At 42.9% G+C, this 26,063-nt stretch overlaps 1 protein-coding gene across 1 annotated transcript in view; it reads right to left on the bottom strand.

Annotated features, from left to right (window-relative positions):
* The window catches only part of INO80 (INO80 complex ATPase subunit), a 131,106-nt gene that overhangs the window by 92,315 nt on the left and 12,728 nt on the right, over positions 1 to 26,063 (bottom strand). Inside the window, exons 2-12 of the mRNA XM_067557961.1 lie at positions 23,936 to 24,121; positions 20,734 to 20,900; positions 20,551 to 20,618; positions 12,350 to 12,511; positions 8,090 to 8,210; positions 6,537 to 6,751; positions 5,889 to 5,942; positions 2,614 to 2,817; positions 950 to 1,145; positions 675 to 742; positions 116 to 325 (exon numbers count right to left, since the gene is read on the bottom strand). Coding sequence (XP_067414062.1) covers positions 116 to 325; positions 675 to 742; positions 950 to 1,145; positions 2,614 to 2,817; positions 5,889 to 5,942; positions 6,537 to 6,751; positions 8,090 to 8,210; positions 12,350 to 12,511; positions 20,551 to 20,618; positions 20,734 to 20,900; positions 23,936 to 24,078 — 1,608 coding nt within the window. The 5' untranslated portion in view covers positions 24,079 to 24,121. The remainder of the gene's footprint in view (positions 1 to 115; positions 326 to 674; positions 743 to 949; positions 1,146 to 2,613; positions 2,818 to 5,888; positions 5,943 to 6,536; positions 6,752 to 8,089; positions 8,211 to 12,349; positions 12,512 to 20,550; positions 20,619 to 20,733; positions 20,901 to 23,935; positions 24,122 to 26,063) is intronic.

Here is a 26,063-nt window from a genome sequence, read left to right as displayed (position 1 = left end):
CTGAATAGAGACTATGGGCCAAATTTATAGTATAACTGCACTGGTTACCATGAAATTACATCAGGACTAAATCTGTCCCTAGAAGTGTAAGTGGATGTAAGAAGCCCTCGCATACCTGCTCATACAGGTTGGCCAGCCAATTCATGCCTTTCAGCTGGTACCCTTTCAGTTTACCATTGAAAATGGTAGGCTGTGGAATGTCCTCTCCAGCCCGGATCGATGGGTTTGCTAGGCTGTAGCTCTCTCCAAAGCCAGTGCCAGACTTGTTAGCAGCCCGAAGAGCAGCTGCCCGACTCTCCTTTGCATCTTCATCAAATGACCTGGTCTAAACAAGGGGAAAATTTGAGTAAGATACAGGATGCAAGCTAATGCAAGAAATTAATTGGGAAATGGTCTTTCACCCTTCACATGTTAACACACGTGGTCCCCTCAAAGTAATAAAAATAAGCCTGTCCCTATAGCTTGATTATACAATTTGTTTTCATCCAATCCTCTGCCCTCCAGTTTCCCAGCTGTTCACAAATTAACAGGGCAACAACCAAATTAAAAGAAGCTCAGCATCCATAATTAAAATAGGTGACTTGAAAGAAGATCACTATAGAAAATTCTGGTTTTAGTGCTTCTTCAATTTACTCCACTTCCCCTTCCACCTCAAGCACCCAAGAAATACACACCCGGGCCTGGTGAATCTGGTAAGCATCTTCTGCATTCTTCAGAGCCTGAGCCTTGTAGTAGTTACTATCTGAAAACAATACCACCACATTAAAACCCATCACATTACAGTATCATCTCAAATTAAGACATGGATAAAGTCCAATGATTTAAAGAAGGGCTTCTTCACATAACATTCCGAGCACAGAAGCCCTTAGGTCTGCATCATTCTCTACACATAGTAACCATCACCTCCAATGGTTCCTATGGCTTGTTGGAATTTAGTTTCTAGCCTTACCATAATCCTCCTGGGTAATGTTGACCACTACCCCTCCACCAATATCTATCTGCCTTTGGGTAGAGGTGTCTTCCAGCTTGCGCAGGATTTCTTCCTGTATTTCATCATGTCCAATATCTCGTTTACGACTCATGAAATGGGCATATAACTCAGTCTGGGTGATCAGGAAGTTAAGTTTTCGCTGCTGTCTCTTAGCCTGAGAAAAGAGAATTTACAAAAAAAAAGGCAGAGGGGAAATGAAATGAGGTTTAATTTTTAAAGAAGAGTAGAAGACAAAGAAATGCAAACAAATTATGAGTTTCAACCTTTTAACTTTGTAGCATATAAACAATCTTAATTTTTATATTGAACTCATCACCATGGTATCAGCGTACTGGAATACTGGTTGTACACTATCACTCATCATACTCAAATACCTATACCATAATTTACAGTGATTATGAGCTCAGAGTGTCTCTTAGTATAGTAAACCATGACCAGGAACACCAAGACCTGGGGAAAAGCAGCTTGGTAGTTTTCTTTACATTGTAAAAATCAGGCAGGAGTGTCCAGGTGGCTGAAAAACTGCATGTCCAACTAGAAGTTTTCATACATGTTTAAAAAGTCACAGAAATTAAATCCAGAATTGTCTTACCATTCACTTACACAGAAGAAAGAATAAGGATGGAGCTAACAAACATAATGCATCTTCGGGTAAAACAGCAGCAGGGTGAGAAGTTAGAAATGAGGTGGAATGCTCAGTGTTCAACAAGACTTTGTTGTATAAATTCCATTTTTTATATCTGACTATACAAATTGCTATGGTACAGCTAGTGTATTAATGTAAAACAGCGAAAAGGCTTCACAAAATGCTTAGGAAATGGTATGGATAAGGAATATCCTATAGATGAAGGCATGATTTGATGTGAGCACATGACTGGGAATCAGGAACTCCAGAGTTCCAATTCCAGCTCCGTCACTGACTTCCTTTGTAGTCTTGGACAGACTGATTTATTTTTATGCCCCAGGTTCCCCCACCTGCAAGTAAAGATGCACATAATCCAAATGAAACTCATGTAAAAATAACTAGTTTTGCCTGAATTCATCCCTGGGCTGCTCCTGAGATGGGCCATCTGACTGCTTTGTAAACCCTTTGCATTGACATCACAAACATAAAGGGACCACGAGACAATTATCAGTTGGGTCCTTGACTGTTTTCATGTGTTCTGAAGATAAATTCCATATGTTTTATTATGCTCTATACATAACTTAAGTCAATTAACACACCAGTGAATTGAAAAATAGCCTGATTTCTGAATTTGAGAAAGAACTACAATTATAATCTCTAAAAGATCATCCCTTAGAAATAGAGAGCACTGAGCATTATGTGCAAGTCAGACACACTACAGCTCACTAGTCACATCCTCTTTAACCATCATTATGGCCTGTAACTGTAATTCTTGCAATTTGAAGGTTCTGGTTATAGCTAATTTGTCAGAGGATTCTGGTAAATCCTTTTAAGAAAGTGGAAGAAAATCTCTAGAAGATCACTGAAAGGAAGAACAGTTGGGGAATTTCACTGCCCCGGTTTAAAAACCCTGACTATTGTGGTTGTTCATGTCTCTTCAGCTTCTTGCTCTAGCTCTTGCCAGATAAATTTTCACCAGTCTATGTTTTTGCCCTACCTCTCTCATCTCCTCATCTAGCTTGCGCTGTTCCAAAGCCTCCTTCTCAGCTCGTTTGCGGTGTTCTTTTTCCACCTTCTCATACTTCTTCCAGTAGAGAAGCATTTCCTTGGTGAGGCGACGTGCACGTGGTAGAGTCTCCTTGCAGTTCTTCTGGGCCTGGATAGCAGCTCGACGCACCTCCCTCATGCATTGATGGGCCAGCTGAGGTGAAGAGGGAGAGTTCAGGAATAGAGAAAAAAGATTTAAAATCACCAACCCCAAAAGGCAACATTTAGGTGTTGCACGGCTGCAAATTCCTACACCCAAGGCTGACCCTCCAAAAACTTTTGATGCTGTGCTTACCTTAAAGCTTTTGTTTTGGGGTACAAAAGAAGAAAAGAGCTTCTACAAGGCTTCACAGACACACATCAAACATAATATTACTTACAAAACCCAACATTAAAAACGTCAAGTTTGCATGATTAAGTACTCAAAGGGGATGGTGTCTTATGGCTAAGGCAATAGAATAGGACTCAGGAGATCTGATTTTGAACAATGTTTCTGCCCCTTACTTCTTGTTTGACTGTGGGCAAGTTACATAGACCTTTCCTACACCAGACTCTGCCCCCTAGTGTCTCTCACTGTTACCAACAGTGAGGCTGCACCTGCGGTAGCAATCATGGAAGTGTAGAGCGGTTGGCTTTTTAACGCTGCTGTCCATGCCTACAACTGCTTTATATATGCATTATGATACAGTCTAATTACATGATCACATGCTATTTCTAAATTATACAGTATATTATCATACAATTTTTCCTACAACCTTAGATAAAGGTGTAGCACATTGTATTTTTTCATTCTATTATGCTAACTTCATTGTCATAATGGTCCAGTAAATCTTTGCTTGCTTAAACATTTGTGTTAAGTTCTTTTTCCTCTAATGTGTGTATTTTAATAATTTTCAGCATATATGTAGGACACATTTTCTTTTTAACCAGCAGCAAATTCTTCCTTAGGTTCAAGTCAAGGGATAAGGCAGTCAACTATAACGCCAATTTAGCTACATATTTGGGTGGCCTACACATAGCAGGTATTTTACACAATTACTCTATGTAGTACATTTAGTCTGTAGTGTGTTCTGTAAATAATGCTTAGTGTGTATTTTTCATATAAAGACTTTCATGGAGCGTTTATTTAGTATCACAAAATACTCTTAAAAATGTATATCTAAGGTTACAGAAAAATTATGTTATGCTCCATTAGTTGAGAATTATGTGAACAAAGATGTAATGAAATGCTGCATTTGAATGTATATATATGCACAAGGGACAGAGTTAAGGATGCATGTGCAACCTTACCTTTGGCATTTCCTAACTTTTGAGAGCTTACTCTTGAATCCTTAATTTCTATTAATAGGTGTGTGGGTATGGCTGTGTGTTTTGAAGAAAATGCAGCACAGCTTCACTCTCCAGAGCTTTATAGTTCTGCTGGCTTGCTAGAGGTAGACAACAGCCCCTGTAAATACTATAATCTTTAACTACTCGTCCACATGCCACCAGCACACCCAGCCCCATGTACTTCAGTAAACATGCTGGAGAGAACCTGTCTGTTGCAAAGCTCCTAAAATGCATAAGAGATGCCACCTCTACTGCATATCTTACAAAAGTACACAGAAAACCCTCCCTCAATCTATTCACATGTATAAAGTCAGTGGGAGTCCTTCACCAACCCTCACTGTCCCTACTGGTTCACAGCAATATATTTCACTATACTTCTTACTTGCTAAGTTAGCTATGCACTCGTGCACAGCAAATCCTTCCTTAGATATGCACCTCACAATACCAGAGAAAAATTTTATTGCACATGTACATGCTGAGAAAGCCATAATCAAACGCTCTTTAAAAATAAAACTTTCCTCCCTAGTACAAGCCAGGGCACTTCCCATCTGCTGATCCAAAAGACTAAAAAATATTCATTAATAAATTTGTTTTGGAACCACTTACACAGAAATTTGCTCAATTGTTAGACTCCGATCCTGCACACACTTAACACACTTATATATATGCTTAACTTGACTACCATAAGTAGCCGCATCAATTTCAATAGGATTACTCACAATAGTAAAGTTAAGCATGTGGATAACTATGTGTAGGATCACACCTTAGTAAAAAAAAAAAAAAAGTCAATAAAGTGAACTATAATGGAATGAGTTTATTGTATCAGAGATCAGTGAACTAAAAATACACAAAGTAGCTCTTGCCACCAAAGACAAAATAGATCCAAATCTCGCAAAATCCATGTTTTGTTTTTTTAAAGTGCATCTATTGCTTATGAAACATACCACATAGACAGACCTGGAGTGTGAAGATCTCTATCTGAAAGATGGATGTAGAACTGATAATAGCTGTGCAAGCATCCCTCATACTGCCCTGCCAAAGTGATCCAATCCCAACCTGGACAGACTACTTCTGTTTATTCTCCATGCCCAGTCAATCTTTGGCCTCTTTGCACAGAAGGCCAAAAAGAATGCTGGTAATTGTTGGTGATGTGAACACCTGTTAACTAGAGTGCTGATCAAAAGCTCATCAAAATCAAGAGGAGGCTTTCAATTTACTTCAATGACCCTTGGATCAAGCCCAAAGAGCTGGACTGAAATCATTAATAGCAAATAGTCATATTCCTACTTACAAATGGATAAGTTAAAATAGAGCTGTGGTCCCCAAACTGTGGGGCACAACCCCTAGGGGGGCACGGAGGAACATTCGGGGGGACACAGCAGGGCCTGGGCCAGACCCCCACAGGGGGAGGGGAGGGAGCGCCATCCGGCCCCACTCTGACAAAACTCTGCTCCGGTCCCACCCCCCAGCCATGGCCTCGGCTGCCCTGGGTACCCCACTCCCAGCCACCCCGCAGCCGCTACCCGGCTCTCTGGCAGCCCCGCCTGTCCCAATGCTCTGGCCGCTGCAGCCCCCCAACTATGGCCCTGCTCCCAGTCGCCACCACTGGCCTCAACCGTGGCCCCACTACCAACCCCAGCTGGGGGAAGCGGGGAGGGAAGTGTGGAAAGGGGCACAGAGGGAGCTGCTGGGGTAAAACATTTGGGGACCATTGAACTAGAGAGAGAGGGAGAAGATTTGTAATAAAAACAATAAATTATGTACTACCAGAACTGCTGTATTAAGCAATGGTTTAAAAGAATGCCAATGCATTAAGAAGAGACAATAGGAACATGCAAATATTACAGTTTTTTGCACAAGATATAATATGCAAACATAAAGCTTGGCCGACCTTACCTTTTTGCTGTTGGTTAAGAAAAGGTTGCGTGCTGAAGCTTTTTGCTTGAATGCCTAAAACAAGACAAAATTTCATATGTCCATTATTTAAGGGATTATGGCTTGATAAATGTTTTATAAGGTAAGTATCCATTTCTTAAACACCACACACGCATGTACACACACATTTAAAGCACCATATAACTGTATTATGAGACAGTCTTCAATTACATAATCATAAGCATTATGGAGATTTCTGCCCTCCTCTGAAGCATTAGAATGGCTTTCAACCTGGCTACTGGGGGCATAGACATGTATTGCAACAGTTAAAAGAATTACGTAAAACAAACTTAAAAAACAGTGTAATTCAGCTGTTCTACTAACCCTCTTTTCCTTTTTTCTGTGGAATGCACCCCTTCTTCTTTGCCGTAATTGTATACCTACTTAAAATCTAATGAAAACCTAATTTAAAAAAAATCAGACATGTTGGGAGTGCACCTCACTCACCAACACAGAAAGAGACGGATTATGGAATAGCATCGTGACCGCCGGTGATCCACAGAAAGCCTTCTTTCACTGCATTCTGTTTTCTGGTGCATTCTGACTTCCTGATAAGTCAAACCTTCTTTGCCTTAGCATCCCCTGTTCAATGCCATCGGCCAAGCTCACCTTTGGTAGCTCCTTTTTGACAATGCTAAGCCACACTTTCCGTCGGCGGGCATTCAGTTGTTCGATGGTCAAGTGCTTCTTCTTGGAGCCTGGTGGAGGTGCATCATGAGAAAACTTGGCAAAAACTTTGGTCTGGTGATGGTGGCGTCTTGGCGACTCCTCTGAGGAGAGTTCTTCATCCCTTCTCCTCTTTTTCTTCACCTTTTTCAGCTTGGCTGCATGGAAACAATGGTCACAAGATCAGTTTCTTTTCCTGTCATTTGTGATCCTCCACATCAACTCACATGTCCTCCCTCGCTGTGTTCTCCTAACCATTTTATATCTAACAACTAATGGGACCAATAAAAAGGGGACTGGTATAGGACTGATTCTATGTCCATCCCATTCTGGGCCCACCCATTCACAACACTAGCTACCTCTTCATTACTTAGCCATTAGACAGGAAAATTCTCATATTGCTAGATGGTGAGAGCTAGATACTCTTTTCCCCAGGGAAATTTGCCTGTACAGTTAAAATATTTGGAATACTGATATGTTTTCTTGCCCCTGAGTGAAGCTCTAATCACAGACATTTAAAAAGAACAAGATCAGCATTCAATATGATAAGTCTCAAACCAAGCTGTGGGTCATTTGAAAGAAATGTCTAGTTGATTTCAGTACAGTTACCAGGTGTTCAGAGGAAACTAACAGACACTAGGATCTGATAATTAACAAATAAGCTGCTGAGATTCTGCAAAGCCAGGTAGACTAAGTTTTTGAGAGAAAAACCTATGTAGCAAGAGCAATGCAGGGTAGGGAAGAAAGGAAGGAAGGAAGGCAGGCCAAAATAAGCTCCTTGAACACAGATCAGACTTTCAGTAGTTGCACTAGGCAGAATTCACTTTGCATGGGTAGTTCACAACCTTCTCTTCCTGTTTCCTCACAGATTTCCAGCTGTTGACAGCTCAGTCGAGAAAGGAAACTGCATTTCCTGAAAAATACGCATCTGAAAAACTCTAGCTGAGAGTTGTCAGAAGTAGATCTATTTTAATTCACCTCAGACAGCAGTTTCCTAACACATCCTTCATGTTTCCAGACTGCAGTCTCAGGCCCCATAATTCCTTTTAGAAGTATCTTACCTATAGGGAAAACTATCCAAATACTTTGCAACTTCTTGTGTTTTTCAAGCATTTGCTATATTTGCCAGAAAACTGAGTAACAGAATGACAGTATGCAATGATATCTGTTGATTCCAAAACAGTGCTAAGTAATGGAATCAGTTATAGGGTGATTAGCTCTAGAGTGACAGACATAGGAATAATCTAGTGGTCAAAGACAAAGACGAGAATCCAGGAACTCCCAATTTCTAACCCCCGTTTTCGTATCCACACTCTTTGGGGGGAATAGATAAGCCACACCAGTGTCTTCGGTTCTTTCTTCTATAATATGTGATATTACCTATCTACCTACCATCAGTGGTATTGAAGATTAATGTTCATTAGTAAGTGAAAAAACAATAAGACAAGTCTAGTCATACAAACTCCCCAGTCAGTAACACAGGGTGGTTACCTCACCTTTTAATTTTTTTTCCTCTTTGAACTTCTTTTTCTTGGGCCCTAGGAGATGGCGCTGTTGTTCATAGTAGGGGTCATGTGTGGAGAGTAGCCCTGCACTGTAGTACTGGTATTGCTGCAACTGAAGCAGAAGCAAACAGTTAGGCAACATAACTGATAAAAGATATAGCTGAGTAAATAAATTCAAATCTTGTCCATAAAGAAAAGTTTGAAAAATGTGTACTCCTTCATATCTAAAATTGAAGTAGATTAAGATAGGGTGCCCAAAGTGAAGGCACTGGGCCAGATTTGGTTCCCAAAGCTCTACAAGTGAATTGCAGCCTCCTCACTAATAATATGAAAGAACAGCCTGCAGAGACTACAGGTCTCAGCATACAATGCTCCACCTAAATTCAAATAGCCATCTGCTTGGCTCAAATTAGAACACTGCATGTTAGGACCCATATCATTACTATAGGTCACATTCCCATGTTTTAGTTGAAATCTGCTCTATTTTATGCAAAGCAGGCATCATCAGGCTCCCACCAAGCGGCTAACAGGGTACTCAAAAAGCTGCACTGAATTAAAACACAGGCACTATAAGAACATGTCTAGGACACCAGCTCCTGCAGTCAGAATCTCAGTTTTCTTTTTTTTTTTTTTTTAAATCATGTTTTGAGCCTTCATAGTTGCAAAGTAAAGAGTGAAAATATAGCCAGCATGTAGCCAATGCAGTGATGTCTGTCAAGTCTGCAAACAGGCTCCCACATAGGCAGAAAGTCATGTACGGCCCCGTGCCCACCACCAAAGCACTCGGAACCTGCTCACTGAGTGGGGGAGATGGGGACAACTACTGCCATGGTTGTATCTTGGAAGGAATGGGGGTCACTACCACCATCAAGGGAAGAGGGGGTCTCTTCCTGGCTGTCCTGAGTGTGATGGGGAGAAGGGAGGGCCCGTGAGGTGTACCATTCAGCCACCAATGAAGGGGCAGGATGCACCTGCTTGCTCTGGTGCACTCTGGGTAGGAAAGGAATCACAGCCACCACAGCCTCTCCCAACAGCCAGATGAAGGGGAGGCCCTGACTTTGCAGCTCCCAGTTGGCCAGAATTAGTGAGTCATTGTGCTGCTCCTAGTACTCAGTCTGAGTAAGCAAGCACTACTGTGTCTCCCTTGGGTGAAGGAAGGACCTGAGGCTACCTCATCCTCATTCTCTCTAGAGAAAAAAAGAGGAGGGAATGGGAAGGCTGCACTCATATGTTTGGGTGGCAACCAGGGCAGGTATTCCTACAAATGAGTGCCCTCCAATTCCTCTGGACACCAATCCAATAGCGTACTAAGTGTCTGTGGTGGGGACTTCACTGGTCCCACTCCATCATAGCTGTATTAGGGTGGCAACAGCAGAAGCCTCACACAGAGTCCTATACTGGGGTGGCATAAAGGGACCACATACACAGAATCTTCCACAAGAACGGGTGGAGGCCAATTCCTCCCTCCTCTGGGAGGGGCTCCAACCTGCCTAAAGACAGGAGTTAACTTGTTAACATCATACAATTACTATAATCGACAGATGGGAGAGCGGGGACAAAAGCTCTCTATTTTTCCAGTTTGCATACTTTGTGCACTAGATAGCAGTTTGTGTGAAATCATTCCTATAGAGTCAACTAATGCTCTTAGGTGTTTGTGCGGGATTTCGCACAGCAATTTGAGAAAAACATTTTCTAAAAATAGGGAAACACAACTGCAGTGCCATAAATGCAGCCAGAGAAACCATGGAACAGATGTAGTACCTGAAATTATTATTATTATTTTTTAATTGAAGTGGATAGCATCCCTTTCAGCGTGAAGAGAGTACAGCATTTGGTTTTTAATAGTCTAATCCAGAAATTACATCACTTCCATGACTCTACAGACAACACCACCACAAGTAGTATATCCATGGATCAGGCTAGGAAAAAAGTGTTTAAAGCAATTACTCCAGGTACAACTAACTAAGATTCAGGTTGTCAAAGAAGAAAAAAACCTATAGTTGTCCCAACATTTTCAGTAGTCAAAAATCAGCACTTCTAAAGTACCAGTCACCATAATAACTCATGCTGTACACAAATTTCAGATAACAGGGAAATCTCTTTCCTACTCTCTAGTTTAGTTGACTTTTTACCTCTGAACTTACTGTCAGATTAATTTTCTGCTCCAGTTAACTGGGGAAACTTCTGGAGAGGTAGTGAGACTTCTGGAACAAAAACCAATTCGTAATAACTAAACTTTTTTGTATGCATGTTTTCTCTTCCCCTTTAGGGACAAGCTACTGAGCTGCACTTAAATATTGTGGGTGTTTCAGCTGAATAGTACCTTCAACTACAGTCTGAAAACAACAACTAGTGTAATCAGCCTTCATCTTTTTATAAAGGGCCTAACAACAATTGTGTTCTGTACTGTACTTTCAAGAATACGAAAGTTAGAGTGGGGCCTCTTCCCAAAATGCAATATGTGATTTGTAAAAAGATGGCTTGCTCTTAAAGACTAGAGGCCTGAGGCCAACCAACCCTAGTTACTAAGAAGGGATCAACTGATTTCCTTATAAAAAGCAGCAGGAAGCTGAAAGATGGATGTGCAGGGAGAGACAGCTTTCAGAGAGAAGATTTTTGTGTTTATTTATGACCATCAAGTGAATAAAATCAGACCCTAAGGTCTGCTGCTGTCATTGGAGGGCTGCTGTCATTAGACTTATGAAAGTCTGTGCGGAGTATATTTAAGAAGCTCCTTGAAGGGGGAAAACTGAGTTGAACAGCTGCTTGCCAGGCTGCCCTAAGGCCACAAGGGGACACCAGGAGGAGGCCACACAGCAACGAGATTGTAATTGGATGAACAGAAGCAGAGAAAACTGGACAGAAGCAATGAGAAGGGTGGGAAAATCATCTCTTTCACCTCCCATTTGGTGGAATTTACAAGGAATTTGAAGTGAGGGCACCAATTTTCATTTCAGATTCTGGCCCAGCAGCATGTCATGGGTCAGGTTAAGATTTTGTTACGGTTATTTTTAGTAAAAGTCCAGACAGGTTGAAGGCAATAAACAAAAATTCACGGAAGCCCGCAATCCGTCTATGACTTTTGCTAAAAAATAATGGGAGAGGGGAACCTGACAGGAGGACAACTGAAGCCCAAGCCCCTCGGGAAGGGGGGGGATGAGAGCCCAAACCCTGCTGCGGGAGGGCTCCAGCACCCACTGTGGCAGCGGCTGAGAGCTCCAGGGTACCTGCCGTTTGGCACTCCAGAGCCCCTACTGGCTGAAAGCTCCAGCCCCACCGCTCCAGAAACACGGCTAAAGCTGAAGGGAAAGTGTCACGGAGGTCTCAAAGTCATGCAATCTGTGACTTCCGTGACCAAATCTTATCCTTACTCATGGGGAATACGTGCAGTGTTCCCCCCAGCACACTTTCTCTACTGCAATTCAAATAGAAAGCAGAACAGTATGGGAAACATTCCTTTAGTACAAGAAGGGATGGAATGCTGGAAACAGAAGGGTCCACAGCAGTTGGAAAGATCTAAAAGTGCAGTGACAGCAGCAGGATCCCCTTTTCTCCTGAAAGCGGGAGAGAGAGAGGGACAGTCAGTGAGGGAAAGTTATAATTCTCTATAGGCATGTGAGGACAACAGTGTCTGGAATGTGAAAAGGAAAGTGAAGAAAGGAAAAAGACTGAGAAAAAGGAAAAAGCCAACAAAACCATGGAGAAAGCAAAAGGAAAAAACAGAACAAAATCTCCTGTGAAAATGTAGAGAGCTCCTCACTATTCTCTCACCGCAGAGAGGCTGTGTGTCGGCAATGAACGGCTGCCTGTGGTTTAAATTACCATTTCAACCTTAACTGTGGCAGCTAGCTATATTAAAATGTATCCAATAACCCCTTACTTCTCATGCTGAGTAAATTCTGGTCTCACGACAGTAGTTCGCTGTGGCAAGGAGGGACATGGGTTTGGGGTAAGGAGAGATACCACATTGTGCACTGGTACTTATGTAATGTTGGGGGATTCTCAGAAGAGGGGATTCTAGAATGTAAGGTCAGCAGCTTGTCCATTGGCCTGTAAATAAATTACACTTGTCTGGACCAAGTTTTAGATTGTCCTGGGGTGCTGCACAATGGGATATTTTCTTAGTGTGCCAGAGACCATACACAGTTCTGTAAGCAAGTTTAAGATCAACTAAAATATTGCACTGAATTAGAAAATAAAATCAAAATGTCAAAAATGAGTGACAAGTGTGTCACATTCCAGGTCTTTTACCTCTTTGTCCTTGCTGTATTTACTTTGATGCAGTTTCTTATACTTGTGCAATCGCAGCATGTTGTGAAGCTCTTCCTTGGTAAGAGAAAACTCCTCCTCCTCCTCTCCATCCTCATCACTTGGTGAATCCGTGTCACTGGAGTCGTCACTCAGGAGGATGCTCTGGTAAGAGTGAAATGATCTCTAGTGAATTTTTTACTTAGGCAGAATTCCAGCAGTTGTTTGCTCAAATAAGTACTGCAGAACTGGTCCAACTTCAGTAGTTACTATTCACACAGTGCTTCCCATTTGAAATCACCAAGAAGCATTTACATGCAAAACATAAATAGTTTTCTTAGTCTGTCCTAAGAAATGAAATGCCACACGTGCAGCCAAAGCAGCACACGCCAGTACCTCTCACCACATATTGCAATGCATAATTGGCCAAGCACCTTATTGGGATTTCTGTCTCTCTCTGAACTATTAGGTATTGGCAACTACCAAAAGCAAGATATTAAATGTGATGAACCTGTGGCCTGAGCCACTATGATCATTTTATGTTTGGAAGGCAGGAAAGCATTCCTCAAAGGCCAAGCACAATACACTAACGGAAACATTCTCTCTCTTCATATAAAGCCAGAAGAGCTTTGGAGGCCATACACAATCAGGTAAAAGTTAAGTTATGTCCTAAAACTACTTTATCTTCACTGAGAACCAGCTCCAGAATAAAGGAACATAAAGCAACCCTGCCACTCTCCTTTCTCATTCAGACCAGGAGCAATAATGAATTGGGCCCCAAATGTCTGTTTCATTTATTTGACCACCTCACTGTACTTTAGACATGGTAGTAAATATACATCATGTTTTTGAACGCACCCCTTTCATTTCAATTAACCAAAATACTACCATTCGTTGAGAGTCATCAGTTCAGTCACTATTTTAGAAAATAGAGGAGACTAAGACCCTGATCCAAGGACACCATAACTATAGTCTGTTCTACATAGGTTCTCATATCACACTCATTACCATAGGATCAGAGAGCCTTCCAGTAACGCATTAAGCAATGTGACTAACCTCTGTCATGTGTTGTCATTCTTTCACTCTTCCTCTCCTCAAGGACAGAAAAGACGGTTACTTACCTTTGTAACTGTTGGCCCTCGAGATGTGTTGCTCATGCCCATTCCATTCTAGGTGTGTGCGTGCCCATAGGCACGGTCAGTGGGTTTTTTCCCTTAGCTGTATCTGTAAGGCTGGCTCTGGCGCCCTCTGGAGCCTCACACTTATGCCGCGATATGAGGCGCCTCCAGCCCTGCACCCCCTCAGTTCCTTCTTGCCATCAACTCTAATAGCGGGGACGGAGGGCGGGTCATGGAATGGACATGAACAACACATCTTGAAAAACAACAGTTTCAAAGATAAGTAACTGTCTTTTCTTCTTCAGGTGCTTGCTCACATCTATTCCATTCTAGGTGACTCACAAGTAACATGCCCTGGAGATGGACTCAGAGTTCACAGATGTGCAGCACTGCTCTGCTGAAATTGGTGTCATCCGTCGCCTGTTGGATGATGGTGTAATTGGGACGTGAAGGTATGGACCGACGACCAGGTCCTGTACCCATATATCTATGCCAGAAAAGTCACCAAAGAGGCTTGCGCTCTGGTGGAATGGGCTGTGGCGATTCCCAGCAAAGGAACATTTGCCTGCTCATAACAGAATTTGATGCAGGAAGTTATCCATGAGGAGATTTTCTGGGAGGAAACTGGTAAGCCTTTCATCCTTTCTGCCACTGAGACAAAGAGTTGCATATCCTATGGAAGGGTTTTGTCTTCTCAATATAGAAGGCTAAGGCACACCTGACATCAAGTGAGTGCCACTTACATTCCTCGTCCGAGCCCTGTGGTTTCGGAAAAAACACTGGGAGAAATATGTCTTGGTTGTTATGGAACTAGGACACTACCTTGGGTAAAAAGGCCAGCTGAGGTCACAGCTGGACTTTGTCACTGTGTGCAGTGGCTCTGAGGTGAATGCTCTAATCTCAGACACCCTCCCCACTGAGGTGATTGCTACCATGAAGGACACAAGAAGCAGGTAGCCAAAGGCTCAAAGAGGGGCCCCATGAGTTTGACAGAATGAGGTTCGGATCCCAGGGGGGCAACAGATCCCAAACTTGAGGGTAAAGCCTTTCTAGGCCTTTCAGGAACCTAACTGTCATGTAGTGGGCAGAAACTGATTTCCCTTGGATCAGAGGGTGGAACATGGAGATGACTACCAGATGGACCTTTTACGAAAAGATAGCTAGGCCCTCAAGTTTAAGAAGCAACAAGTAGTCTAGAATAGCCTGGATTGTTGCCTGGTGAGGCAAGATTTTTCAACCTGACACCCAGCAGATGAACCTTTTCTACTTGGCCAGATACGACACCCTAGTGGAGGGTTTCTTGCTGCCCATCAGGATTTGTTGGACCTGAGACATATACGCTTGTTCTTCAGGGTTTAGCCACTCAGTCTCCATGTCGTCCAATGTAGGGATTCTACATCTGAATGTCCGGGTATAGAAGCTGGCCCCAGTTCTGAGAGAGGAGATTGGGCCAACGTGACAATTCCAGCAGTGTGCTGAACCAATGCTGATGTGGCCATGCAGGTGCTATCAGGATCATATCTGCCTTGTCTCTCAACAGGACTCTGTATTAATGGTATGGGAGGGAAGATATACATGAGAGCTCCCGTCCACAAGAGAAGGCAGGCATTAGACAGCGACCCCTCATTGAGCCTATGCATTGAGCAGAATTGACAATATTCCTTGTTCAGTTTGGATGCAAAAAGGTCCACTTGGGGAGAACCCCACCTCTGGAAGACCATACTGGCCACCTATGGGTGGAGTGACCATTCGTGGCATGGTAAGAAGGACCTGCTGAGGAGGTCCACTGTGGCATTCTTGGCCCCCCGGGAGATGAGATGCCATGATGTGAATATTGTGTCTAACGGTGAAGTTCCACAGGCTAATGGCCTCTTCTCACAGGGCCAGAGAGCGGGTCCTGCCTTGCTTGTTGATGCATCAGAACCTGGACTACCTTGCCCGCCATGAAGGGAAGGAATACTTGGCATGCGAGAGGTATTGCCCTGAGCTCCCTGATGTTTACGTGCAGATTGTGATCTTCTTGCGACCAGGTCCCTTGGGTACTGTGATTGGAACGGATATGAGCCCCCCTCCCAGGTCCGAGGCATTGGAAACCAGGGTGACCAAGGGGAGTAATCCTTCAAAGGGCATGCGCTGCATTACTGAATGGGGATTCAACCACCAACCCAGGGAGGACAAGATGTGCAGAGGTACTGTGACCATGTGGTCCAGGCTGTTCCTGCTCTGGGTATATGCTGAGCCCATGACTGTAGTGGCCTGAGCCTCAGACATGTGTGTCGCAGCACATATGTGCAAACCGCCATATGGCCTACCAGCTTGAGGCAAGTCCAGACTGTTGTGAGGGGAAAAGTGCAGGTGTGTGAGATAAGGTCTGACATGACTTTGAAACAGGGTTCTGGTAGAGAGGCTTTTGGCTTGTGTGGAGTCGAGGACCACTCCAATGAACTCTATTCACTGGACCAGTAAAAACTTCAATTTTTGTTCGTTTATCATTAGGCCCAAGCAGGTGGTCTATACTAGGTTGAGGCTGGGTCGGACCTGAGACTGGGACCTGCCCTTGATTTGCCAGTCATCCAGGTAAGGTAGGGTAAATCTGCACTCCCCAGCACCATAGGTGCATGGCCACCACCGCCATATATTTTGTGAATGTCGTTGGGCAGAAGACAGGCCAAATGGCAGAGCCGTAAACGGACAGTGAAAACAAACCACCACGAACCAGAGGAAATGCCTGTGGGCCAGGGAATATCGCAATGTGGAAATATGCATCCTTTAGGCATACCAGTCTCCTGGATCCAGTGAAGGGAGGATTGAGGCTAGGAAGACCATGCGGAACCTAGTCTCTTCAGATACTTGTTCAGACGTCGCAGGTCTACGATAGGTCTGAGGCCCCCTTTCACCTAGGGGATGAGGAAGTACTGGGAGTAAAAACCTTTCCCCTTCATGTCTAGGGGAACTTCCTCTATAGCCCCAACCCTGAGAAGGTTTTCCACCTCCTGCACGAGAACTTGCTTGTGAAAGGGACAGGAAGGAGGAGTAGTGGCAGAGAGGGGGGATGAAGAGAATTGTAGGATGTAGCCCGCTGAAATGATGCTGAGGACCCAACGGTCCAACATAATCCGGGCCCATGCAGGGAGGAACGGGTGAGGTGGTTCAGAAATAATTGGGAAGAAGGATCCTGGATAAAGACTGGAATGCCGTCCTCAAGCATACCCTCAAATTGATTGGCATTGCCCGCTTAAGCGCCGGGAGAGCCCCGGGTGGGTAGTAGACGAGGTGGTCAGGGCAGAGCAAGGACAAGCCCCTTGTCCTTATCCTTCCTCTTGTAGGGGCCAAAACGTGCAGCCTGAAACCTAGGCTGCTGATGAGGAGGGCGAAACTGTCGTCTCGAGGCCTGTGGTGTGTATAGGCCTAACGATTGCAGGGTGGCTATTGAATCTTTTAGCCCTTGGAGTCTAGTGTTGGTCTGATCCGAAAACAGCACACTACCGTCAAACGGAGGTCTTGGATGGACTGTTGCATTTCCTGGGACAGACCTGATGATTTTAGCCATGAGCACCTACGCATCAAAACAGCAGAGGCCATAGATCTTGCTGCTGCGTCTGCTGCATCCAGTGCTGCCTGCAGAGCGGCCCCGGACACTGCCTTGACCTTCAACAAGGTGGTGGCAAAGTCCTGTGCCTGCTCCTGCGGCAGCACGTCCCCAATTTTTTTAAGGGAGTCCCAGATATTATAATTGTACCTCCCCAGCAATACCTGCTGATTGGCAATTCTAAATTGGAGGCTGTGCATGGAATAAGTCTTCCTCCCAAACAAATCTAACTTTTTGGAGTCTATTTTTGGGGGCTGAGCTTGTCTGATACTCAAATCCCTTGACTGGGACGTAGCATTTCTTTTCGGCCATTTTGGATATTGGTGGCAGAGAAGATGGTGTTTGCCACAGGGACGTGACTACTTTGAGCGCCCCGTCATGTACAGACTGCATGACCTGGGCTGGCTCCGCAGCTGCCAGCACAATGAAGAGGTTGTCCACGGTTTCCTTGAGCTCCTCTGCCTCCAAACCCAGATTGGGAGCCAACCTTTTGAGGAGCTCTTGGTGGACTCGAAAATCATCCAATGGGATTGAGGGTCCTGAGGTGACTGCCTCATCCAGGGATGAGGAAGAAGACGGCAGCAGTAGGGGAGGCGGTGGTCTCTCCTCCTCCTGGCTGGTTCACGCAGTGGGTTCCCTGCCATCAGTCAAAGAGTAGGATTTCTTTCCTGGAGATCACAGAGGGGCTAACATTGCTTCTCTCCAGCTTTCCTGTGGTGCTGAGGGATGGTGCCATGGGGAGAGGGACTAGTGCCTGGAACTCTGTGTCCCATGATATTCCGGTATGGTGAGTGGCAAGATGCTGAAGAGCGAGGTGTCGTAGACTGGTGGCAGGGCTCCTGAGACCAGTGCTGTGAGGCCGGGGACCGGTGCCAGGAAGATGAGGACCGGTTCTAAGGAGACCGGTATCAGTGCTGCAAAGCTGTGGATGAGTGTCTTGGTGCCAAGGACCGGGATCAATGCTGCTCAGCTGCGGGTGAGGGCCTCGGTACCAGGGACTGGGAGCACAATCTTGGGGACCGATGCCGTGAAGGCGGGGACCTCCTCTGCACTGGCAACTGGAGCCATGGAGATACTGATCAGCGTCATGGCTCGGAGGAGCGATGTAGCCACTGCAGAGGCTCCACTGCGGGCTTCATCAGGTCCCTGATCGCTTGAAACGCCTCTGGCGTTGATGGTACCATAAGCTGGTGAGGTCCCTTCCGCTCCCCAGAGTCGGAGGTGGCTCCCTCAAGAGGCTCGGTGCTCTGGGTGGAGAATCCAGCTCTGGCTGTCCTGACGCAAGGGGCTGGTCCAACACGGGACCTATGCCTGGCCCCGCTTCACTGCTTTTTTGGTGAGGAGGGAACAATCTGTGTCAGAGCGCTGTTTCTTCTACCCCTTCTTTGTTGATGGATAAGAGGAGCGGTGACAAGAAGGCATTGGTGCCGGAGGTGCACTCTGCAGCAAAGAAGAAGGGCTCAGCACCAACATGGAACAAGGCAGTTCTGAGGCCAGTGTCAGTGCCGCCTCTATCAGCAGGGCTTTCATGCAGATTTCTCTCTCTTTTTTAGTCCTCAGCCTGAAACCTTTACAAATCCTGCACTTGTCCTTCCTATGAGATTCCCCCAGGCACTTTAGGCACCTGTTGTAGCGGTTGCTAAGCGGGAAGGATTTATTGTAGATAGAATAAGGTCTGAAGCCTGGGGAACAATGCATGTCCCGTTCTCGGACGGAGGTCCCTAATGGGACTAACACTCAACTATATACAGATTAATTTAACAGAAAACAAAAAGGCAACTAAACTAAAACTATTAGGGAAACTCTGAACACTTGCAGTAGCAAGCAAGAATGAGGGTTCCAGCAACTGTCATGGACGGAAAGAAGGCACTGAGGAGGCAGAGGGCTGACGGCGACTCATATACCACAGCATGGGTGCGGGTCTCCAGAGGGCACCAGAGCCAGCCCTATGGACACCGCTAAGGAAAAAAAATTCCAGTGACCGTGCATGTGAGCGAACACACACCTAGACTGGAACTGACGTGAACAAGCACTCGAAGAACTGTGTGTGTAGTGTATTGTTTTGTTTTGGGAGGGTTTGGGTTTTTTTAATCTAAATAAAAGCTCTCCTTCCCCTTAGTAATACAGAGACTAACATCGAAGCTTTCTGAAAAGTAATCAGATTTTACATTGAGTTACTGAAGAGAGTGCAGTGAACAGAAGAGAAGAGGAGACCAAGAAAGTGCAAGAGCAAACAAAAATTCCTCTTGACATCATCTTTCCTCTTTTCACAGCTTCACAAAACACGCTCACACCCTGCACAGTCACACACCTTTACAACATTATGTTCTGTCCCAGTAAGAGGGCACTGCATCTTCTTCCTAAGACTGCCCAGCAGTACAATTTTTGACAGTGTCCAGTGAGCCCTCAATGCAGCTGAAGAGTAGGGGTTACAAAAGTTGCTTTAAACTACCTTGGCATTCCCTTAAACCTGAAGCTGAGAGCATATACTAGTCTGATCCCAGATATAACTTAGAGCAGTCTCCAGGCTGCTCTAATTTGTGACAGCTGCCAATGGCCTTAAGGGTTATTCTGGCAGCCAGGCACTGCTGAGGCATACGGGAGCCTGGCTCTGATCTATTTCCTATAGCCACAAATCCCATGCTAGTGACCAGGAGGGAGCTGGTGTATAACTGTTATATGGCTCAATGCCATGTGAAGATTTGCCTGGATGGAGAGGAGGGACTGCCTCATGTGACTGCAACTGTCAGTTTTAGTGCATTACCAGAGCAATGCCAAACAATCCTAACAAACAAGGAACATCAGGAACTAGACTTTCAATAAGGCATTATTTAGTTTTTACAAGGAAGGGTAAAATGAAAAGAACCATGGAAAGGCTTATAGCCATAGGAAATATTTAGTGCACTACACTTGATTGGCTGTTTGTGAGGGAGGGGAAAGGAGAGAGTTGAAGCAGTTGTTTCACCTTGGCTTCACTCCACACCTGCCCCTCTTATTCTCTTCTCCCCTGCATCCTTCACCTCTCTGTTTCCTTCTTCTTTCCATTTAGCTTTTCCTCTTAAGTAAACCCACTAATAAACAAATAAAGTGGAACTAACATGACATTGGCTGCCATCACGTTATTCACTCTGCTTATTCACTCCCCTCCCCTACCATGTCTGTTGTGTCTATTTAGATCGTAAACTCTTCAGGACACGGAATGTCTCCTACTCTATGTTTGTACAGCATCTAGCACAATGGAGCCACATCCTTGGCTGGCCCTTAGGCACTGCCTTAATAAAAATGACTAATAATACATAAGTTAATATATGGATGTGCCATATTTTGATCAGTGTTCAAATTTTTTTTTTTTTTTTAAATATTCAATGCTTCATAAATGCCCTAGGGAATACTACCACAGAAACCACTTTTGTTTCCTCGGTCCAAGTAGAACACTCCTAGGAGCTACGCCACAATAGATTTTGATCACAGCTTCCCTTCATCTCCAGTACTCTTACCTTCAGCCACTTTCTGCTCTTCTTCAGTTTGGAAAAGTTATACAGACTCCCTTTTTCTGACTTCGGCTCTGTTTAAAGAGGACATTTTATTTTATTATGAAATAACAACTGAATTTAAAGAAAGGACCTATAAACAAACAAAAAAACCACTTTACCCCATAGCAAGCAGGAATGCACGCTCACCTGGCTGCAGTATTCCATTGAGGGAATGTGTGTTTAACATCCCAGAATTTCCTGCTCCAGAAGATTCCCCAAGCAATGAGTTTGGGGGCTCTTCCTTAACTTGCATCAGGGAATCCCCAGACTGAGGCAGCAAAGGATTGTCATCCAATCCATCCTCACTTTCATCACTACAATAAGATACATAAAAATATGATCACAGCAGGAGAGGAAAACCCTCATAACTAGGGGCAAGGACATCCATAAAAGACATTAAAGAAAATGCAATTTTCCTGAGTGGATACTTGTACTAGGTATTAGGAATTAGTGACTGGAAAGGTCTCAACATGTCGTCAACAATTATACAACTTGAGATGCTTAATATTAACTTCTTACAATTATTTGTCAACTGCTCTGTAATTTGACAGCATCATAAACTTTTAACAAAATGGTATAGTGATTTTAAAATATAAATAAAAGGGCAGATGAAGTCATAATTTTGCCTTATTATTCTAGGGGGAAGTATCTTGAGAATTAGGAAAATGAGTCTAGAGAAACATTACATGGACAATTTTGGAAGGGGAGGCTGTAAAAGAGAGTCAGATAATTGATGTAGGTCTTATGGATGGCTATTATGCGTTAAATTACTTCAAAGACCATTTAGCAATCTGATATAGTGGAGTCTGATATCCTTTATGGGATCTGTATTAAAGGGCATTACAAGTCACTACTCTTTACCTGTTGTATGTATGATATAAACAAATGTGTTCAGCTCTATGCTGGAAATTTATGGTCCTCAAGCACTCTATTATTCTCAACCACATATACAAATTAACCAATAAACCAGACAGTGCACACATTGTTTTGTGCTATAAAATCACACTGTAATGAGGCCTTGTAACCACCTGAGAAGTGGAGATAATCAAACATGATAAATGCACTGGAATATCATATCAAAAACACAGAATGGTCTTCAATTAGTTTTAGGCTCATATTCTATAACATTGCCCATACATATCAGAATAAAGGAAGGGTGGAAAGGACCATATGTTGGTATTTACGTACAAAATTTTGTTAATGTTGAGTTGAGGGTGTAGGTGCTGTACTGTGCGCTTTGTGCCATTCTAAAGCAGGAGAGCTCAGTTCCCAGAATACAAATGTTGGAAAGCAAGGAAATGCAGAGTGAAAATGACACCACACATACGCAACTCTGCCCACTTTGATCCCTGTTCTAAATCACCAGGAAGATCACAGTACATGACCTCTCCCTTAGCCTTTGCCAACCAGCAGCACGTGTTCCCTGGATCAAGCGGGTGGCACAGAGCACAGCAAGGCTCCACTGGACTGCATGAATGGGAGTGCTGATTTGGAGTTGTGCAGTGTACCAAGTGGCAGGCTTGGTTATGGAGGAGTAAGTTACTATTATAGTCCTGTTTCTTAGTGTTAGGTCTTCAAAGGCAAAGTTAAGGTTCAGATCAGCACCACTCTGCCCAGGCCACCAACTGAGCTAGTGAGTGAATGGCTCCTTCGGCTTCTCACTTACTGAGCATTTCCTTAGGGAGCATGAAATGAATAAGAGCCTGAATCTTGAGAAAAGCCTGAGCACAGGTTCCTTGGTCGCCGCTCCTTGCCAGTATCTCAGCGCTATATAGCTGTGTCACATATAGAGCATGCCCATTCTCAACTCCCCATGTTTCTCAATGCTGTGTGCTGCTAGCATGACCCTTCTCAACTACCCACCCCAGTTTCACTGATGTGTGAGTGATTCTAGAACATTCCAAAAATTAAAAGCAAGTCATTTTGGGAACTCCTTGAACCAATAACCCCAAATTTGCCATATTTATTATCCTGTGGCATAACTATTTTCAAGGTAATCTGTCTATACATGCATTTAGAATACACTGAAAGGTAAAAGCAAGCCTCGTTGAAGGGCTGATTTTAGGAAACCCTTGACCCAGTGACTCCAAATTTACGCCACAAAGTGTAATCCAGGCCCTCCACTGGCATACTATATTTTAAGCCAATCTGGATGTACTTGTGAATTATATAGCCCTTTGAAAAATTGACTTGAAATTGATGTTTTGTTTATCCTTCTTCCAACTCAGATTTGGCTACCAACAATTGTGAACCCCTTTACAGAACCAGAAAAAGTCTAAACTTTTGAAATAGCACTGTACAGAGGATTCTCTGTGTTGTTCACTAGCTGAAATAATGAGAAATACACTGATATCAGTTGCACGTGGCTCCTTCCTATATTTTCCCTTCAACGCTTAAGAGGAGAAAAAAACCTCAGAAGAACAAAACTTTTTTTTTTTTTTTAAATGAGTCATTTTGAAAAGGGGTCTGTAACGCAACACACTGGAGCAAATAACCCCAGATTTGCACCAATAACTCTACCTTTGCCCTGATATGATATGGCAGTTTTCAAGGCAATCTGCCTATGCATAATCATATGCATTTTAGAGCCCTTTGAAAAATGAGCTCTTGAACAGAAAGCTCTGCTCACTTTTCACTATGGCATTGCTACTGCTTCTCAGTAACACAGCAGAAGAAATCATAAAAACAGTAAATGGTGGTGAAAAAAATTCTATTCCTTTTTACATTTACCTACAGGTAATCAATTTTCTAACTCTCCAAACCTCTTATCTCACATCTATTTCCATATCCAAAATTCATATAGAAAATGAAATTTGTTTGAATTAAACAGATTTTACCAGGATGCTCATGGACACCTTCCTAAAGTCAGGTTTGACCTGTATATGTAATACTACTTTATTTATAAAGCACTTCTCGTTGGAACATCTCAACATGCTTTACAGAGATGGATACTGGTAGGTTGGTTGGTTTGTTTTTTTAAGAGAAGATTTTTGTTTCTTAATAGCTCTATTTGTTTCCTACCACATAATTCTGTGTCTGACAACAGCATTGGGATGTTACAAATGATTAAGGGCCAATTCCCCACCAAACTAATTTAAGATTTAATAAACTAAGCCTACTTTTTAGTAAAAGCTGACTAAAAGAATTCTTGGCCATTATGTCTGGGCTAACAATGTGCCAAGTAACTAATCAATGTGAGGTAAAAAGACGACCATACAAAATCATTGAAAAAGTAGGCTTTATACTGCACAAGTGATTACTAATGCCTTACCATGGAGTCGCCTGGAAACAATACTATACGTGTCTTTTTTGGGTGTTCCCTACCTAAAACAGGATAGGTTTTTGGTACCTGGATATACTCCTGTTGAAGATGGTGGACGTCTGTCGTAGAAACTGATCCAGTCGCAGAGCTCTCTCCAGACATTGCAGATAGAGGGGCTTCGCCAGCTCTGTGCAGCTGCCATCCTCCCTGGCACCCAGCTCCGAGGCCATAGAACAAACCTCTCCTCATGCACAGATGCCTTCAAACACACAGCTGGGTGAGAACAAAATGACCCATTACTATCACCACACTTAGCAGCGACTGAAGAGAAAGAATTTGGTGCACTAACAGAACATATTGCATATTATTTTATAGAATCCCAAATGATGCTAAGAACTTAATAAAAGACAGTAAAAAAATTGGGGTTTTGTTCAAAAAATCTTACAATCTAGAGATTTCTGAAGTAGCAAAAGATTAGCCAGAGAATATTGGAAAGTTGGAATGACTGGGGAAGTGAAACAGGTCTCCCAAAACATTCCATGGAATCAAACTGACAAAATGGTATGGGAATGAGAAACTCTAAATAGTAAGAAAGTAAAAAAAAATAACCAAACCCACAATAAAATTGTTACTTTTCTCTGTAATGCATTTGCATCCTGTTACAAATAAGCCTAACTGATAGCACGTAGGTGTTAGAAACGTAGAAGGTTGACTTTTATTAATATTGGGTTTTGGAGATAGTAACATGGGGTTTGGAGTCAGATGATCACGTTCCTCACATTAGTTTTATTGCAGACTCTGCAACGATGTGTGGTCTTGGACAAGTCACTTCACCACTCTGCTTCAATATGCATCGTAAAATGGGAATAATAATACATATCTGCCTCACAAAATTGTTATGGGGATTTGTTAATGTTTCTACAGCACTTTAAATATGGCAATAATTCTTTAATAAGGGATTATTTCAAGCCCAATGGTCAACCAATTGCCTGAAATAAGAGCTCCAAATCAAGCCAGCCATTATGTTATTCTAACGTTGCTATATCATTGACCACTTTTGTCCCCAGCTCATAAAACTGCCTGTTTTTCTCTTTGGTTAGCTCTCAAGCAACTAATTTCAATATATGCTCACCAAGAACAGGAATATAAAATTCTGGGCATGTTAATTTACATAAATTTAAGGAAGTATATAAATTGTAAAATCTGTGTTAATGTAATACTAAAGCTGCACAGTTTAAAAAAATAGCAGGAAATGCACAAATTAGGATTTCAACAGTAATTTTAACTTGGCCAAATAAATTGTCTCTATTTCCCTATACGCATTTATTTTCAGAGAGACTAAGCAATGATCTGATCTAGTACAACAGTGCTATATTATATTAAATAATATTGAGGTAGGAACACAGGAAGTACAAAGAATCCAACCTATAAAAGAAAGAGTCATGAAACATTCACTACTATGTAGCATAGGCGGCCACATATATTATTTGAACTACATAACTGCAACACAGACATTAAAAAAAAAAGTTAGAGAAACTTTTTTTCAGTTGAATCTTATACAAGGTGATCTGCGGGAGAAAGACCAACTTGGGAGAAGAACTTTTAGAGTGGATCCCCCTAAAATTCACAGTTGAAGGTACAATGTATTTTTTCCTAATGCATATCTTTTAGTTAAAAAAACACTAAACTATTAGTTTTATAGTGCCTCAAGGTGTGCTTGCTATTTGCTTTACAAACATACAATTCTTGCCCAAAACAACTTACAGTCTAAAATTAAACAGTTGCTCCTTTTGCTATACTTAGTATCAACTACTGCCTATGCCTTCTTACCCAGTCCATTTTGTAACCTTAGTGAAAGACCCTGGGTTGTCTAACACTAATCTAAATAACCTTTTTGCTTCAAATTCTACTTGTTCTAATTTATCTTCAGGATTTTAGGTTCTCCAAAAAACACTGAAGTATTTATGTTGCAGGAGTTCTTCAAGGTAAATACAGGTTTAGCAGACTCCAAGAATGTGTCCATCACAATCTTATCAACTATTCTTTTGTTTTGTTCTGTTACAAATGCAGTCATAATGGGCAGGACAGTAGTAAAACAGCTTATTTTTTGAATGCATATGATTGGTTTTATTTCCAAATTCAAAAAAGTTATTATGCATTTGGGAGTTGCTTATGCCCTATGCGGTGATGATGTTCAGCTGCAAATACATTTGTT

This window comes from Emydura macquarii, unplaced genomic scaffold, assembly GCF_026122565.2.
Source record: "Emydura macquarii macquarii isolate MOO-44397 ecotype Brisbane River unplaced genomic scaffold, CSIRO-AGI_Emac_v2 contig_1876, whole genome shotgun sequence".
Lineage (NCBI taxonomy): Eukaryota > Metazoa > Chordata > Testudines > Chelidae > Emydura > Emydura macquarii.
This window is presented reverse-complemented; position numbering and strand designations above follow the sequence as displayed.